The sequence below is a fragment of the Lichenostomus cassidix genome, chromosome 12 (genome assembly GCF_008360975.1).
Source record: "Lichenostomus cassidix isolate B80296 chromosome 12, HeHo_3.0, whole genome shotgun sequence".
Classification (NCBI taxonomy): domain Eukaryota; kingdom Metazoa; phylum Chordata; class Aves; order Passeriformes; family Meliphagidae; genus Lichenostomus; species Lichenostomus cassidix.
The window spans coordinates 6,855,151-6,872,782 of NC_139493.1; the positions used below are offsets into that span (position 1 = coordinate 6,855,151).

The 17,632-nt window shown below is 46.5% G+C and overlaps 1 protein-coding gene across 17 annotated transcripts in view; it reads left to right on the forward strand.

The window, feature by feature from the left end:
* Nucleotides 1–17,632, forward strand: part of CADPS (calcium dependent secretion activator) — a 205,285-nt gene that overhangs the window by 32,717 nt on the left and 154,936 nt on the right. For all 17 annotated transcript variants that reach the window (XM_085072396.1, XM_085072395.1, XM_085072398.1 and 14 more), the window contains exons 2-3: nt 7,054–7,167; nt 11,311–11,643. In XM_085072396.1, the coding sequence (XP_084928522.1) occupies nt 7,054–7,167; nt 11,311–11,643 (447 nt within the window). The remainder of the gene's footprint in view (nt 1–7,053; nt 7,168–11,310; nt 11,644–17,632) is intronic.

Below are 17,632 nucleotides of genomic sequence, written 5' to 3' on the forward strand. Positions count from 1 at the left end.
TGATTGGAATCACAGCTGAGCAACCTGGCCTAGTGGGGGATGTACCTGCCCATGACAGAGGGCTTGGAACTGGGTGATGTTTGAGGACACTTCCAACCCAAAAAAAAGTGGAAAAGGGGACCCTTTGCAGGGGGGAGATGCTAGGGTGGTATCTGAGTGTTGGATAGATACCCCTGGTACAAACAAAGGTAGCAAATGAAGCAGACTGTGGCAAGGTATCTTTTGATGTATCTGCATCTAGGCTTGCTCTGTGGTGGCAGGTTGCAAAAGGAAGGTGTAACTTGGAAAGCACAAGGGGAAAGTCATCATGGCATGGTCCAGTCCCAAATCCTGGCTTTGCTTTCCTTTTCTAGCATTGTGCACCACAGTGTTTCAGAAAGTAGAAGCAGCCATAATAACTTTTTAGGTCTTTCATGTATGTCAGAGAAGTGTGCCTAGCTGGCAGAGTGAATCATAGAAAAGAAATATACTCAGGGTTTGAGAGGATAAAAAAGAACATCCATGTATTTCAGAGAGAGCAACTCAGAGCCTGTGCTTTGTCTCTCCCATAAATCTGCTGCTGGATGTAGTCTGGGACAATAGAAAGAGATCTGCACTGCTTGATCTAGAGCCTCTGTGCCTGCAGCTGGCTTAACCAAAGGGATGGATGTTTTGTCTTCCCATACTTATCCAGCAATACTTGAGCCTCTTTACAGAAGAAATGTTCCAGCAAGTGCCAAAATCATTTAACACTCCACTGCTTGTGTTGCAAAGCTGCTGGAGTTTGCTTGTAATAGCAGAGGTAGCAAGAGGTCCTGGAGCTGGTGCTGTGGGGAGGCATGGCTGGCTGGTAGCTCTGTGGCTGGGTAGAGGAAGGGTCTTTCTTCCTCTGCAGGCTCTAGTGGTTTTTCTCACCCCTTTGGTCACATTGCTGAAGCAACTATGTACCCTTAGGTCAGGAAATACTATTCTTGTGTTCTTGGGCTGCTTGAGTGAGGGGCTGGTTCAGTCTCTGACCTCCAAAGTGGTGCTGTGCTGGTGTGTAAGGACCCAGGAGCTGTTTGCATTGTTTGTGCTCAAACCCAGCCTGATCTCTGAGCACAGGACAGGTGGGCATGTAGGAATTTCTCCTGGAGGATCCCCATTGCTGATCCCCAACATCACAGCTGGGCTGAGCAGACAGAAGGGGTTGTGTGTGCTCTTCACTGCCCATGTGTGTAAAGCCAGGCACGGTGATGGTGCAGTCATTTTCTCTGCCACAAATCAACTGGACACCTCTTCTGAGACAGGAGTAGGTGGCACTGGGGTGGCTTGCCAGGGCCATGTCTTTTTCTTGTTTGCCACTCAGAAAGGATGAGTGTGGCTGGAGAGTGGGTGGGCAGTGTGCATGCAGCAGGGCCTGTAAATCCTCTAAATCATGGACTGAGGGGAGAGGCAACAAATCAAGCACACACAAAAAGGGAATTGTACAGGCAACAGTAGAACAGTGGGTGTGTCACAGCGATCCACATATAGTCAGACTGTAAGGGTATCCCTGGAAAGATTTATGGTGGCTATCAGGAACCACAGCACAAGAAGCTTTTTCAGGTAACAAGTATTAAATTTCTCTGAAACAACCAGAAAAGGCACTGTCAGGTGGCTGGGGACAGTTGCCTGAGATTGGCAGTTAATGCTGGTTGTGTATATGAGCAGTGAAAAGCCAGCAGTGCTCAGCTGCTCGCAGAGCAGCCACATCTGCCCAGGAGAGTTTGCAATTAAAACCCCAAATGCTGCGGCTGTGAGTCACCCCACCTGTGGTCCTCTCTTGTAGCAGGGAAATCAGCAGAGGGACAACCTGATGCATTTTCCCAGTGCAAAATAACCTGATGGGGTTTTTTCTAGTCTCATGCCCATTGCTGGGGCCTCTGGCTTGTGAATGCTCAGGCTGCTCAGCAGCTCTGGCACCCCCCACACCTTCACTCCCACACTGTTCATGTCGTGACTGCTTTTCTAGCTGTGGAAGCAGCAATGATGAGAGATGCTCATTCGGTTGGTTTAGATTTTTCCTAAATCACTTGGTGCTGAGGAGTAATAAAATATTTATTAGATGTTACAAAACCAAACCCAGAACAACAGCACAGTGAGCAGTTAAATATTCCTCCTTTCCTCCCTGCAGTGGTCCCTGAGCAGCAGGTGCCCTAAGGAGGAAGAGCTCAGTGCTGCTTGTGGTTGACTGCTGCTGGGCTTTCTGGACAAAAGGCAAAGGTGCTTCCCCTGGGAATTACCTGCAGTCCTCAGCTGAAAGGATTCCTTTGGGACAGGGGTGATGCTGATGGGCTGAGCCACCAGGGACCAATGTTCAGTGCTGCAAAGCATCCTCATGTCCTGCCTGCAGGAAAGAGCCTTCCAGGGGGGTGTACAGTGTGCAAGGGCTCTGAAAGGCATCCGTGCCCTGAAGCATTCAGTCCCTGATCAAAAGTGTTCAAGTGTGGCCAGTAAAGGCATCACCTCTCAACCACAGGGGTGCCTTTCTAAACATTCTTCCACAGACCCCAAAGCTGACTGTGATTCCAGCAGCTGTCATATTGATGGACAGGCCTTTATTAGCAGGCTTGAGTACCTGTACAGGTGTGGATTTGTTATGCTGCAGCCTGCAGATTCAGCAATCTACTGTCTAGGATGGCCTCTCCTTCCAAATCTTCTGTTGGATGTGGTGCTGCTGTAGCATAATGTAGGTTGCAAGGGAGTTCTTGAGGTCTCTGGCCCAATTTCCCTGTTCAAAGCAGGACTCCCTCCCATAATAATTTTCATGCAGTCATGTTGTGGAAATTTGCAAGGCTGGAGATGCCACAGCCTCTCTGGGCCCATTTTGGTGCTGTACTTATTCCTGCATGCTCAAACTCAGCAAAGCATTCTGGAGAGAGGATGGCTCAGTAAGGTACATTGCTGTGTATAACTTTTTTCAGGGAAGTTTTCTGTGGCAAACAGCTCCTCTTTGCAGTGCTTTTGCTTCCCTGGTGTAGGTGAAAGAGATGATGCACAGGGATGGTGCCAGCTGTTCACTGGCTGGAACATTCTGGAGAAGGTGCCATGGCTCCCTGAATCCAGGTTTGCATTTGGCTCTGAGTCAGATTGAGTGTGTGCAAAAATAACACAGGGCAAGAAAGCTGCTGGTGAGCATTTGTCCCAAGGAGGCTGATATGCTGTTTGCTGGGATCTGCATCCAGCAAATTCACTTGGTTGCCTCTGTGATTTGCTTGAGACCAGCAGTTCTCCAGTCAGTTTCTGAGGTCACTAGACTGTGCTGGGCATATGGTTTCTCTTAACAAAGAGAAGACCAAGAAGGTAGGAATCATTTGGGTGCCCATGTCTAGTCACTGGAGAGCCCTTCCCCATAATTTAGTCGGTTATGGAGAAGACATTTGCCAAGCTTATTATAAAAAGCCACACAGTCCACAAGAGATGCCAGCCCAAAAGCTCCGTGGGTGCCATGCCTGATACCTGTGCCAGGAGTTTTCATCACTGCCTCAGTTGATTACAGTTTTTAATATGCCTGTGTATATCTAGCAACTTAAATACTCCCATGCTTTAGACAGGTAAAAGGCTGGGAAACACTGTGCTGCATAAGCACACCACAGTATTAACTTGGGAGAATTCTCTTGGGTCCAGAGTGCTGTGTTCTGGAATGCAGAAATGACTGTTCATTCTTTAAGGGCTCACACGTGGGAAGCAGTTATGGGGAACATCAGAGAAGTCTGGAAAAGCAAGGGAAGGTAAATAGAATGAACCTCTTCCATCCACCACAGTTTTTCTGCTTATTCCCAGCTCTCCTGTGTGATGGCACTTGGGTTTGTGTTTGCATGGGAGGCAGGGAGGCTCTGCCCCCACCATCCTCACACCTGCTGGGCTTGCAGCCTAACAGAGTTTCACCTCCTGCCACAGCTGGTGTGAAGGTTGTGATGTTGTTCTGATGTGCTTCCAAGTGGAAGTAATTCTGTTGTTTTCTGCTATTTGTGAGCACCCTGTGGAACGTAACTGAGAAGAGGTTTGTATTGGCCCCTTAGTGGCTTTACTGGATCTGCAGAAGCTGTTGGCTTGCTTTATGTGGATTTCTAGCTGATCACTGGTGCCTCTAATAGCAAGAGATAAAATAACAGCCCTGTCTTTAAAGCACTTAAGCTTCCAGCTGAGTGTTCAGGGCACGTGCTCTTTTAAGCCTGTGCCTCAGTTAGTGGCATCACTTGGCACTGCTTCAAGGAGTGCTTCTGGGATTCAGCAGCAATGCCTCTGGGGCCTGATGGGGAAGGGAAGAGGCATGAAATGGGAGGTGGAGTGTGTTTGGCATATTTTGTTGACCTGCAGGTCTGGTCTCCTCTGCTCCCTTGTGGCTTTCTGCACCAGGTGTCTGCTGTGCTGCAGAAGCTAAGTTTAATATGAAAGCAGTTAAATTGTGGCTCAGATTGATTGCTTCCCTGATAACATCCCTATAACAGTGGCACAGACATGGATCAATATCCTGGTGTTGTCTCACCATCTGGTGGGGATGGCAGACTGAGGGTCCTGTGAGCTGAGGACTGGGCTGTGCTGCAGCCTGGTGTGATCAGAGAGGATCTCCTTTTCCCTGGATGGGGAAAATGCTGGCGGAGAGCTTGGCCAAGGAGGAGGCAACTGACACTCTGGGAGAGACAAATCTGATGATTCATTTCCACAGCCCCCAGGAGCTTGCGTGTGAGCTGCGTATTGGGAATTTCTAGGAATTTCAAGGAGCATCATTTGTTCTGAAGGTAGCCCATTCAGTACTGAGGAAGGAGCATAAAATACTGCTGCTAGATGGCATTGTAGGAATTGAGCAAGCAAGGACTTTTGGAGGTTGTCCTAAGAAATAATCTGGATGCAAAAACATAATAAATATGCCATGCATGTTGTTAAAATCCCAAATGAAAAGCCTCTTGGCTGACAGTGTCTGTGCTCTTTGTATGTTTTTTCTTGTGCCTCACCACCCTGATTTCAAGGTTACCTGTAGTTTTTCTGTTTCTTTCCTTAGTTTTTATGGCATCTGTTGCCCTGTCATTTCTGCCTGACGTTCACAATGTTTGCTAATAAAAAATTGTCAATACATTTAATTAACATCTTGCCTTTCTCTTCTTCCAGATAATTAAATGATTAATAAAAACAGACCTAGCACCTTCCCACAGGTGTCTCCCACTCAATCACTGCATTGTCTCTGGCTCCTCTTATCACTGACCCAGTTTTGAACTCCATCAGCTCAGATAGGTTTGGAGCCTGTTTTACATCTGGTGTGGTGTGTGTTGCCCAAGGGTTCGTGGTGTCTAGGGTGCTGTTGGCAAACATCACAAAGGAGTTTTGGTGCCTGACATGGCAGATAGGATTTAATTTTTGGTCCTAAGAGTCTGCCAGCCTAAAAGCTGTAAGTTTTTGGCAGTGCTTTTCCTCTGGGCTCACAGCCCAAGGCTGAGGTGGGTAAGGTTAAGGGATGGTCATTACTCCAGCCCTGTAATGCTAAACTTTGTTGCATGTATCAAACCTGTGAAGTCTGGGCTGCTGTTTTGGGGGTGGGAATGACCCACCTTTCCAGCACCCACAGGGTGGTGAAGGCTGTTCCACGTTTTCTAAAGCAGAGCAGATTTAGTCTCGCTTTATGTCACTTTGATGAACACCTCTCCATTAGCAGTAGGATATACTAATCCCAGATTATCACATCAAATTGCTATTGCTCACTAACCCCCCTCAGCGTGGTGTTGTGGAATTAATTAGCAGTGTACCATGATGTTCGTTACTGCAGTCCCTAAACACCCCACGTAGCACATTGTGATTGTAGCTCTAGTGATATTTATCACTGCATTTTCCAAGTGGTCCCTCTCCTGCTTTTTATCACTGGTGGTGTTTACCAGGCTTCATTATGCTTTAGTTATTTGAATCTCTGCAGTTTTTGATACTTTATTCAAAGCCATTTAGACACTTAGAACCATTAATTTTATCTTTCTCTTCCAGTGGTCTGGTTTCTTCTGTTAGCATGCAAATGAGAAGTAAAGACTCTTCTCTAGACCTTTTGGTCACTAATAGATATCTATCCTAATTCTTACTGCTATCCTTTTCTTTGAAGTTGCCATATATACATATTGTTTGCTTCCTTCTGTCAAAATTAATTCTTACCCTCAAATGTGAAGTAACCCCATGGTAAACCAGGCTCAGCTACATTTCAGTCCCTGCAGCTTTTCAGCATGAGTGTTGTCTACATCTTAAGATGTTAGGCTGGCATTGCTGGTACATGACTTATGTCCCTGCTGTGACTTTGTCTGCATTGTAAGCTGAAGAGGTGTGTTTTTAGCTATGTCTGGTTTTAAACTGACAGATAAATTGGAAAAATAATGGCATGTTATCTTACAAGGCTAGAATAAACCCTTGTAGACTTTCTATTGATGTCATTGTGACAAAATTAGAATTGTCTTGTAAGTTATACCAGCTGTATGCTGGACAGAAACTGTTCTGAGCAGCAAAGGGGCAGCAGAGAAAGTCCTTGATAGGATAAAGAGAACAGGTTTGCTCTCATAGGATTTCTTGACATTAAATTCTTTCAACACTGGTTTTGACTGAAGTTTTATGTGTGAAAAGCCAAAAGAAATGAGCAACGACAAAAAATCCCCAAAAACCAACAGCCAGCTTGCAAGGCTTTCCATTTGATATGAAACCTCAGCTTCCTAATGGCAGGAGAGGCTGAGTGGGGAAGGGGTTGCACCAAAACAGACTCTTCCAAACACTCACACAGCAGTTTCCTTTTGAATTGAGTATACCTGTAGTGGAAAAAGTTTTGTGCGCATTTTGTGGAGGCAGAGTTGTTTAGAAGTGATGTTCAGGGTGACTTCAGGTGCTCATGATACCTATATGAACTTGCTGGGGTGCAGAGTGCATGTGTATGTGTTGTGTCTCCATGTGTGGCTGGTTCCTCATTTATTGCTGCTGTCCCCAAAAGGGAGTCAGAAGGACCCTAATAATATACTGCAGAACAATTAATAGGGTTTTTTCCTCATACATAAACCTTTTTGACTAATTTTCTCCTTTTGGCATGTTTTACAGATAAGTAAGCAGCAGCTCCAGACAATCAAAGATCGTTTCCAGGCCTTTCTCAACGGAGAAACCCAGATTGTGGCAGATGAAGCATTTATAAATGCTGTCCAGAGCTACTATGAGGTAAGGAGAGACAATGCAACACTCTTACAAATACCTGTCCTCAGTGTTATCCACTGATGGGGTTGAATTCTGAATTAATGGATTATCCATTATCACACAGTACAAAGCAAAGGCAAGTGCAAGGTGGCTTCTGTCTGATGTCTGCTACACCACAATGCTTGGGAGGTTCAGGGTTTAAATGTAAACCATGGAACAGCCATAGCAACCCTCATACCATGGTGTTTCCTATAGCTTAATTATGGGGAAGACCACCCTTCCTTTGAGCTGAAAAATTCTCCTGATACCTTTAAACAGTGTTCTCAAAAGCAGGGAAGATGGCACAGTACAAAATCAATGTCATGTGCTCCCTGTGAAAAATACCAAGGGAAATCTGGGCAGCACATTCAGTTCTTGCGGAAGCTTTTGCATTGTGTCCAATTGACTTTGGGATTTATAGCAAGAGTCTTGTCTTTTCTCTTTGGCATGACAAGTGCTGCAAAGCAGAGGGGGAGGGAGGAGGATGTGCATCTAGAAAACTAGATGATACCAGAGAACATGAAGCATCATTCATAATTGTGCAAAAGAATAATTATGCATGTCTGTCTTTTTGCACCTCTTTGTATGCAGCCCATAATGCTGCCTTTTATATCTCTGCTCAGAAGGAAAGAGCTTCTGGTTTTGAAGGAAATCGGTGCTTGTGATTTGTATGAGGAGTGTTGTTTATTTTTTTTGCTAGCCTTGCTGCAAACCATTTCTCTTTCTCCCTAGAGCTATTCTGTCATAAAAGGTGAATATTTTGAATTGCCTACATAAAATATTTCTCTACAAGTGCAATGTAAGAGGGGACCAAAATCAGATACTAAAATTGAAGAGAATTTTAACTCTATAGGATATGACAGCAGCTGTTTCTGTGTAAGGAAAGCACAAATTATCTCTGGATTAACTCTGTTAAACCAGCCTAGTAGTTCCTGCTCCATCGTTCTCTGTACAGGAAGGAAGCTGAGAGTCATTTACATCTTTTATCAGAAAAGAAATTGCCAAGGGATCATCACAGCTTCATTGAACAGATGCTCTCAAAGAAAGTTTTCAAGATGGAGTGAGCTGTGCTTTAGGATGCAAGAGCAGCATAATCTGTTCAGATAAGATTATTGGGCAGGAAAAGGAGACTGCTTAAAACCAGGCAAAATACATCCCTGTTTCACTGCTGGGTCTGGCTGAGCGTGGTCAGCTCCAGAAGTCCTGTGCTGCATAAATGCCCCAAGTTATCAAAGTGAAAAAGAGCAGTAGGTTAGCACTAGATGTACACAAACCCATGTCGTCAAGTGGATCCTCCACTGGCTCTGTCCTGCCTCAAACAGGCCACACAAAATGTAATGCATCACTCTGTGCTCTTTAGCACAGCTTTCTTTTTCTTCTTTTTAGCTGTTGGTCTCCTTTAATTGACGGCCGTGTGCTTTCAGCCTCTGTGCAGCTGGAGCTTGGCTGCATGGCTCTTCCTTGGCACCAGCTGCAGTGGCACAAGGCAAAGCCTTGCTACAGAAAGCCTCTGCCCCTCAGTGCCTGAGCAGTGTTCCCTGCTGAGAGTGTTCTCCCTTCTCTGCAGAGACATGACCCTCCTTTGTTGATCCATTGTGCAAATCACGGCAGACCCTGCTTATCTCAGCTCCTGCAAATCTGTTTAGTTCAATTAACTGTCCTTCTGCTGGGTGCTATCTAGACATCAGCATTTAGTGATTTATAAATCTGCATGATGGCTTGAAAACACACAGCTGAAACTGGCCATGCCTGTGCAGGACATGGCTGAGGTTTCTAAAAGGTCCACATAATAATGGGGCAGAATAAGTTCATTTCCTAGGAATGACTGCTTTTTTGCAGAGGAAGAGAAAGGTAGAGGTGACATTGTAGGTCTCAAATGCATTTGCTGTTGCCCTGAATGTGTTTGTATGGCCACATTTTGCTGTTAATTCTGGCTGTCAGGAGCTAAGTATGTGGTTGTCAGTCTTAGACTAGTTCACAGGCTGCTATCAAATTAAAAAATTGAGTGATCTGCTGTTGCTCTGCAAAGCACCGCTGTGCCTGCAGGAATGCTGCAGACCCATGTGTGCAGACAGGCCCAGCACACTGCAGGGGAGCTTTTCTCAGGTCCTTTTACTTCTAACGAGTAAAGCTTTGTCTTTAGTGCTTTAGCAGGTTTTGCAGCAGTCACTTCAGTGGGTGTGATGGAAATGCTTCATTAGACCCATTTCCACTCTGCTGTGGGCAGACAGAACCACAGTGGCATGGTGAGCTCATCTGTGGATGTGGCAGGAGATGCCTGACCCAGCTCCTGGGGGTCAGTTCTCTTCTGCAAGGTTCAGTGTGTGCGCCCATGCTAGGATTTTGTTCTAGCAATTCATGACTCCTGGCAGCCCGACTAAGCAGTCCTGCAGCCAGGTGATTCACCTGGTATTTTCTAAAGGAAGCAGCCTGTTCTACAGGACAAAAAAACCTTTTAAATCTTTTTTTATCTTCCTATTTCATGGTCATTTTCTGCTGGTTTGTGCCTGACTGGTGCTCCCCCGTGCCTGCCTCCTCCCTACCACCTGCAGCCTTCCTTTCCTTTGCTGTCTGCTGCTCCATGCCCAGGGAGGATAACTCAGGGCTGAGGGGATATGGGGAGCCAGATCCCACTGCTCGCAGTGCTGGAGGTCAGAACCATGGGTAACAACAGCCACTGGTGCTGGCAGGTATGGGAGGGAAGTCATTAGCACTGTGACACAGGGTCAGGCCTGGGCACCTGGCATGGATGAGGGGACATGGGAGCCCAGGATGTTGCAGTGAGGCTTCTCACTGTGACCTCCCACTATCTCCTGCAGTCAGTGTGTTGATAATTTCCTTGCCTGCATCAAGAGCTTGACTCTTGATAGCCCTCACCTATACTTGAAAGCACCTGCACACACCTGGGGTGTTATCACTCATATTTGATGTCTACAAGGAAATGAAGCACACGCTGGTGTTGTTTCAGCACAGACTGAAGAGGTTACTGGTGGCATCCTGCTTGTCTCGTCTGCAGGGAGTGAGTGCTCCCATGGTGATGTTGAAAGGAAAGAGCCCAGCTCTTCCTCAGCAGCATTTTTGGGCTGGTCCTTGAACAAAACCCACTACCATTGCCAACAGATGCCTGTGCCATCAAGCATCTGGGAACGTGGAGTACCATGTTGCTGAATGGTATATATAAAAAAAATTATCGTCCTTAGGTCATCCTCAAGCTCTTTAATTATTGAGATCTGACAGATACACTGCTATGAGGGCACAACTTCTTCCCAAGCTGCTGTGTTCATCAGTTCTCAGCATTATTAATAAAACAGCAGTTTTCTTACTGGATATTGATTGCTCTTCTGTGTTCAGGGCTTGGGAGAGGAGAGCCAACACAATATCCCTTTGTTCCTCTAACCATTCAGCTCTGTATTGCTCCCAGGACATCTGTGGTCCATGGGAATCTGTTATATTTTGACCCTTTTGCTGCTCTTGCAGTGGGAAAAACATCTTTATCAAAGGCCTTCTCCCTCCCTTTCTGCTTCTGTCAGTGCCCTGCACCTCTGCAAAGGTTCAGCTGTGCTGAACCTTCCTGCACTTCCCCTTCCTGTGACAGCAGGGCAGCTTGCAAGGATCTTCTCGAGAATTAAGGTGTAAGCCTGGTCCTTGCACTGGTCAGAGGTTTCCCAGGGGCCTGGCTACCAGGATAAATCCATGCAGTGCTGTTGGCTTGAGTAAAATTACTCTGCTCCCTCTAACAGGGCAGAATGTGCTTAGGTGCATATAGTTGTGCAAAAACTTCCTTATTAAAACATCAGATAGAACAAAATATAATCTTGCTTTCCCAAAGGGCATTTATGTATCTGGTGAGGTGCGACCATAACATCACATCAAGTCCTAATTGCATCAAAATGTTTCATTTTAGTGGAGGCAAAGCAGAAGCTTCACCTGATTTCATTATGCTTCCCAAAGCACAGCTGAAACCTCTGTCCATCTGGCAACGTGGCAGTTGAATGAGGAGTTGGAGAATGTCCTGGCAGTCAATAAGCAGCTTCCCAGCAGTAAAACCACTTTTTCTGGTACTTAAGGGGGATTTGGTTTTTTTTTTTTTTTATCTGCCACGATTTGACATCACCCTTCTGTTTGCAGGTATTCCTGAAAAGTGACCGTGTTGCCAGGATGGTGCAGAGTGGAGGGTGCTCAGCAAACGACTCCCGGGAGGTCTTCAAGAAGCACATTGAGAAGAGAGTGCGCAGCCTGCCAGAAATAGATGGCCTCAGCAAGGAGACAGTCCTGAGCTCTTGGATGGCAAAATTTGATGCTATTTACCGTGGGGAGGAGGATCCCCGGAAGCAACAGGCCAGGATGACAGCGAGTGCTGCCTCGGAGCTCATCCTCAGCAAGGAGCAGCTCTACGAGATGTTCCAGAACATTTTGGGGATCAAGAAATTTGAGCATCAGCTTCTGTACAACGCATGTCAGGTGGGAATGTGGTGGGAATGGAAGAGGGTTTTTTGGGGAAGGCTTGCCAATGGGAAATACTGCTGTTAGGAACTGGAAACTTTGGGTCTGACAAGACTCTTTTGGAGAGAACTTCTACCAAGAAAGTGGGGGTTGGTTTATGGTGGAACTTCTGTACTGCTGGTTTTGTTCTGGCTATCCAAGTGGGCCTCCTTCTCTTGCTCATTTTATTGTAAAATCCCATAGGATTGCTGAGATGGGAAAATTTTATTCCTTAGCTCTGTGTCTGGGTGAGCAGGTTTTTGAGGTGGTTAAGTGGGCTGTTTGGCTGCGCCTTGTTGGCCCTTCCTGTGTCACATTACCAGGCTAAATGACAGAGATTCTTGCAGCCTGTGGTATCAGTAGTCAGATCCCAGGAGTCCCTGGGGCAGGTGGCTTATGCAAGCTTGTTCAGTGAGCTTATACAGGTTCTCCTGAAGCAGAGGGAGCTCTGTAATCCCTGCATGCCTGTGGTGGAAGGAAAGAGCATCCCAAACCCCCATGACCTCACGGGAGCTCTGCTTGCACTCGAAAACCTTTCCCATTCCTTTATTTGTGCCCCACTAAGAGCCAGTGCTCCAGAGTTGCGTAGCTGTGACTCTGCAGTGCTGCTTGTGTTTCCAGCAGCTCTTGCTGAGGGCTGTCAGTGGCTGTCCAGGCTGTTGGTGACCCAGATTATGGTCCCCTGCTATTGGATATAAATATCTCAGGCGGGATAAAGGATGCCAGAGTCACGGAGAGAGTAAGGTGTGGAAAGTTTTCAGAGGAGGAGCAGACCTCGATCTCTTCCCTGTAATTCAGGGCTTCAGCTTCTTATTGAAATGAATACATTTGAGACCAATTCTGTCTGTCTTCTGTCTAGACATTTCCAATTCTTTTTAAGACATGGAGAATTATGTTTGATCTGTTTCTACCCCTGTAAAAAGCTTAGTTATCTTGCATTTGTTCTCCTTCATCTCAGACCTTAATGGCACAGTGGAGAGAGGATTATAAATGTCCCTGAGTAATGTGTCTTCATAGCAAAAGCTGCAATGGACCTCATAAATTGTGTTTACACAGATTTTGTGCCTCCATCCTCTGTTGGAAGAATTCTTTAAAATCAAAACCATGATGTTTTCAGTGATGTGTCAATTCTGCAGTCAGATCTGCAGAGTTTTGGTTTATTTTTTGGCTTAAACCAACTCCAGCCCTGTGTCTCTCATCCTCCCTTGACCTGTGCTCAGCTAAGGACCAGGGTAGCTTTGCGTGAGCATGTGTGTGATCCTTCCCTCCTGCTTTGTGGTTCCCACTGATGCAGAAAACAGTGTTTGATCACAGCTGCCCTGCTTTGTGGTTGATCTCTGCTTGTGAGAGCCTTTCTGGCTGACACCATGAACCCAGAGGCTGCTCCCTGCAAATTGCCCTGTTGCATCAAGCAGCCTTTTTCCTGCGTGGGTCCTGGTTTTACTCTGGAAGTGAAGGATTTAATTCTGGGTCTTTTCTAATACTTGGAGACAGTAAACCTGTAATTTAAGCTTTTACAGAAAGACATAATTTCTGATGAAAGCGAGAATTAGCATGGGAGTTACTCTGTTTTTAATACCTGGATAGTGAGGATTAACTTTGCAGAAAGGAAAGCCCTTTGTACAAGGCATGGCTCAGAAAGCTGCAAGTCATTGAGCAGCTTGGTGTTTTCCTGGGATACAGTGGGAGTTGACACAATGCTGTGGTGCCACTGTGGTGGGGTTGGGACCCTGTCCTGCAGGGAACAGGTTACTGCTGCTCCTTCACTGCAGTGAGCACCCAGGCAAACTGCTGGCTTTGCTGTGGGACCCTTTTTTTGATGCTACCTGTGGCCATGTCATCTGGGCTATACCAGTGGGGTCTTTAGAGGTCTCTGGCCACCAGCAGCAGCAGCTACTCTGTACTTCTCTCTTGCCATGAAGCACCAAAATTGCTATTGACCATTACTCTTTCCCACAGGGTCTCAGCCATTGCTTGCAGCCAGTTTGTTGAGGGTAATCACGAGCTTCTCAGTGGTACTCTGGCATGGGATAAGCTACACTTTTTTTTTTTACCTACGCTTGTCTGTCGTGCCTGGGAGGAATTGGGAAGCACAGCTTTTTCCCTGGCAGGCTGTCTGAATGCCATCACTCTTTCCAGAGTGGCAGCACTATGCAGTTCATGCAGTTTATCAGTCAGCCACCTCTGCTTAGAAAAGCAAAGCCCATTATCTGCTCTGGAGGGGCTGGCTGGCCTGTACTCTCCCTTGCCTTGGTGTGCAAGGTGAAACTGCCCAGGGGCTGTGCAAGGAGGCAAGGTTTTGCCTTGTTGTCCTCTGAAAGCATGAGCAGGAATGGTGCTGAGAGCCCCAAACGCTGCTGGTACTTCTGTGGTCTGAAAGTAGATGTTTTTCTCTACGCAGCCTTCTGTTACATCACATTAATTGCATAATGATTGCATCACTGGGACTGCATTTCCATTCACTTCTGAGATAATATTTTGTTTGTGCAGAAGGAAGATGATTTCTAAAGAGATTTTTTTAATACAATATCCCCAGGTGGCATGAGATAAGTGTATTAATGTGATAGCAGTGATTTAAAAGGATCTGAGATAGCAACAGACCAAAAGGTATTGATGCAGTTGGAAAGGCTTTTAGGAAACAAAGATGGGAAGTGGCGTTGTAGCAGAATGGTTGTGAAGATTACAGTGTTGTTAAGCACAAGCTCTGACTAGAACATTTTAAATAATACACAGTCTTGCACTTTTTGCATAACACAAGCCACGTGGCTTGGTGTTTCTGCTCCACTGGAGTCAGCATGGGAATTGAGCATCTCTGGCTCCAGCAGCGAGCTCCTCTGCTGTGTGAGAGGTGTGGTGGAGGGAGAAGTGTGTTTCAGTCTTGGGTTTCTGGTCCAGAACCTGTTGGAGAGACTTAAATTTAGCTCTTCTGCTTTGTAATTAACCTGTAGCCAGGGAAGAGTCATAGAGGAGCTGTTTTCTGTAAGCGCTGGGCAATTCCCAGCTTGGGTTGTTGCTGCAGTTGGCATTTCCTTGGGTACTCTGTTTCCTGCTGACCTTCATGAGGGCTGAATTCAGCAGCATCTCTGAAAATCAGGCTGTGGTGTTCTCCCTGTCTTGTTCTTTCCCAGCCGTAGGGCAGTGATTTACTTTTCTATCTCAAGCTGTGTTTGAAAGTCATTTTTAGCTACAGTGAGAAGAGCCGGAGCTGGTACAGTGCTGTTCAGTTAATCCAGCAGCAGGAGCAGATGTCCAGATCAAGTCTGTGATGAGCTGTGCAATCCATCCTCCTGCTTCAGAGGAAGACTGGGCTCTCCCTGCAGAACTGCCTGAACTCTCAGGCTTCACAGTCAGGATTTCTCTTCTTCCCTGGGCCTGAAGCGTCCCATATACTGTGGCAAAATAACCTGTGCTGAGCATAATTCCCTTAGATGTAAGATTTGAAAGCTAATAACTAAATATAGGCATGTCCAACCTGCTGAGTGATGGTCGTGTTTTTTCACATCTATTTCTGTCCATCCATGTAGAAGGCAAAACATCAGAGAAGTGTGCAAGTGTGGGTGGGCTGCAACACACCAGGTCTCAAGGCTGTCTGGTGGCTATTTCATGTAAAGGCATAAAGACCTCTCACCAGTGCAGTCAGAATTGTTTCATAAGTTTTGGGGCCCTGCGATTTTAACTCGGAAACATTTCAACCCAAATTTACTCGAACGGAGTTGGCTTAAAACTAGAATTCACTGTTTTGACATTTATTTTCGCAGCTGAATTAGGACACTGTGTCCAAAGGCTGACATTTCTCACAAAGCAGAAAGTTCCCCTGCCAAAAAAAACTGACTCAAATGTTTGATTTTAGCTCAAGTCAGTACTAGAAATTATTTGCTGAGGTGGTATCTTGCCTTCTGCCCCTCTCTCATCTCTGCAGTTCGTGTGGTTCTACCAGACTTGGTTTCTTCACTCACTCTGGTGTGTTGAGCCCCTCACATGCCTGTCACATGCCCAACATGTATCAATCATGTGCCTGGCACACGTTGGTCACACGGCCATGGTGTACCCAGCATGTGCCAAACACGTGGCATGGGCTGACTTTGCTGACTTAGCTGGAAGTTGCAGACATCTCCTTAAAAATATTTCATAAATCCTTTCTGTTTGCAGAGAAGACAGAATGATACTTGGAAGCTGCAGCCCAAGTAGGGGCAGAAACTTATGTGAGGCACTGTGACAGCTCAGACAGTGAGATGAAAGCTAAGGTCATCTCTGAATAAATGTTTGGTTTGTCTGTATCATCCCCAAACGAAGTATTTCGTTTAGTTTGTTGTGATCAAGAATTCCCAGGCATGCCTTGATATGGGCATTGAGCCCAGGATTGTTGTGCACAGAGTTACCTGTCTGTGCACATCTCTGTTCCTTCAATTCAGGGACTCAGGGGTTTAGGATCAGATCCCTCCCTTCTGCTCCCCATTTGAAGAACGCAAAGCAATTCCTTTTTATTCTCCAAGCTTCATCTTGGAGCTCCATGTCTATGAAATGTGTTTCTACAGTTCTGAGCATTCAAGCACTAACTCTGGCTGTAATGACCCCTCTGAAAGGGCAGGAGATTTGCTTGGACCACAGAGCCCCCCACAAACAGCCTGTCCTGGGGATGGTGGTGGTGAGCTGGGACTGCTATGGGGCTGCAGGCAAGAACCAATGAGCCTCCCTGGGCCTCTCTCTCCAGCACTGGATACATGTGCCATGGACAATCAGCTTTGTCCAGCACTTGCAAATCCCCAGGGCATCAGCCTTATTTTGTGGCTTTTTTCCCCCTCTTTCACTATTTAAAACTCTTTTTGGTCACTCTGCCTATTTTCACACTGTGAGCAGCATCCCCACCCCACCTTCCCCCTCCCCACTTAAAACAAAGCCATGACCAATAAAAATGGGTTAAAGTGGTTTAGAGATGATCAAAAGCCTCAAAATCCATCAAGCATCATGGTCTGTTTTCAGTAATTCTGTATTTATTTCCATGGAAACGGAAATGGCAGCCCAGAGCCTTCTGCAGGGCTGTAATTACTCCTGTAGCAGCCAGCGGCAGACACAGCATCCTGTCAGGGCCTGAGCATCTCCCAGAGCCTGCTGTGATTTAGCACCCAGTGGGAAATTGGAAAAGGAAAAAGCGTTGGGAAGTGAATGAAATTTTCCCTGTCACAACAATACGACGTAGATCTGCGTGCTCCTTTGGGGAGGAGGGGCAATTGAGCTTCTCCATCAGCGCAGGGCACAATGTTTTGAAGAATGATGTTGGCATGGGAGGGCAGAGAAACTGAGAGGGACAATGCAATGTCAGGGAAAGGGTGAGGGTGGTGTCTGGCTCTGCTGGACCCTTGGCTGCCAGACACATCCTTCGGGAGGGGTTTGCTGGTAGAGGTTACCCAGCAGGTAAAGAGAGGTCCCACAGCTGTCCCTGCTGGTCCCAGATGGTGCAGAAACAGTGGTCCTACATGTGATGCATCATTTAGTGTTTGTAGTTTGGAGCTGGAGAGGTGCTTGAGATGGGACATGTGTCAGCTCCAGCATCCAGTGAGAGCTGCAGGGAGGGGCTCAGCCAGTTGGAGGGACAGGACAGGACAGCAAGCACGGTGGCCCTTCCAGCCCAGCAGTGTGCCACAGTGCTGCTGCCTTTTGGGGAGGACAATGCAGAGATCACTCTCTGCCAGGGTGGCACCCAAGCCAGCATCACCCAGTGTCTGATTTGCACAGACACATGTGCACCTACGTGTGCACCCATTAGCTGTAGGATCAGCTTATGTTCCATGCTGTTATGGACTTAGAGAGCAATCTTGGCCCCTGTAATTAAATTTAAAGCAAATTAGCTCTTCTATTAAACAAAATAAATCTGATGTAGCCTAATGCTGTATTCTCCAGCTATGGCTGATCAATCGCTCTTGCAAAGAGCAAGCAAATGCTGCTGAGCAGATGGTCTTGGCTGAGGCAT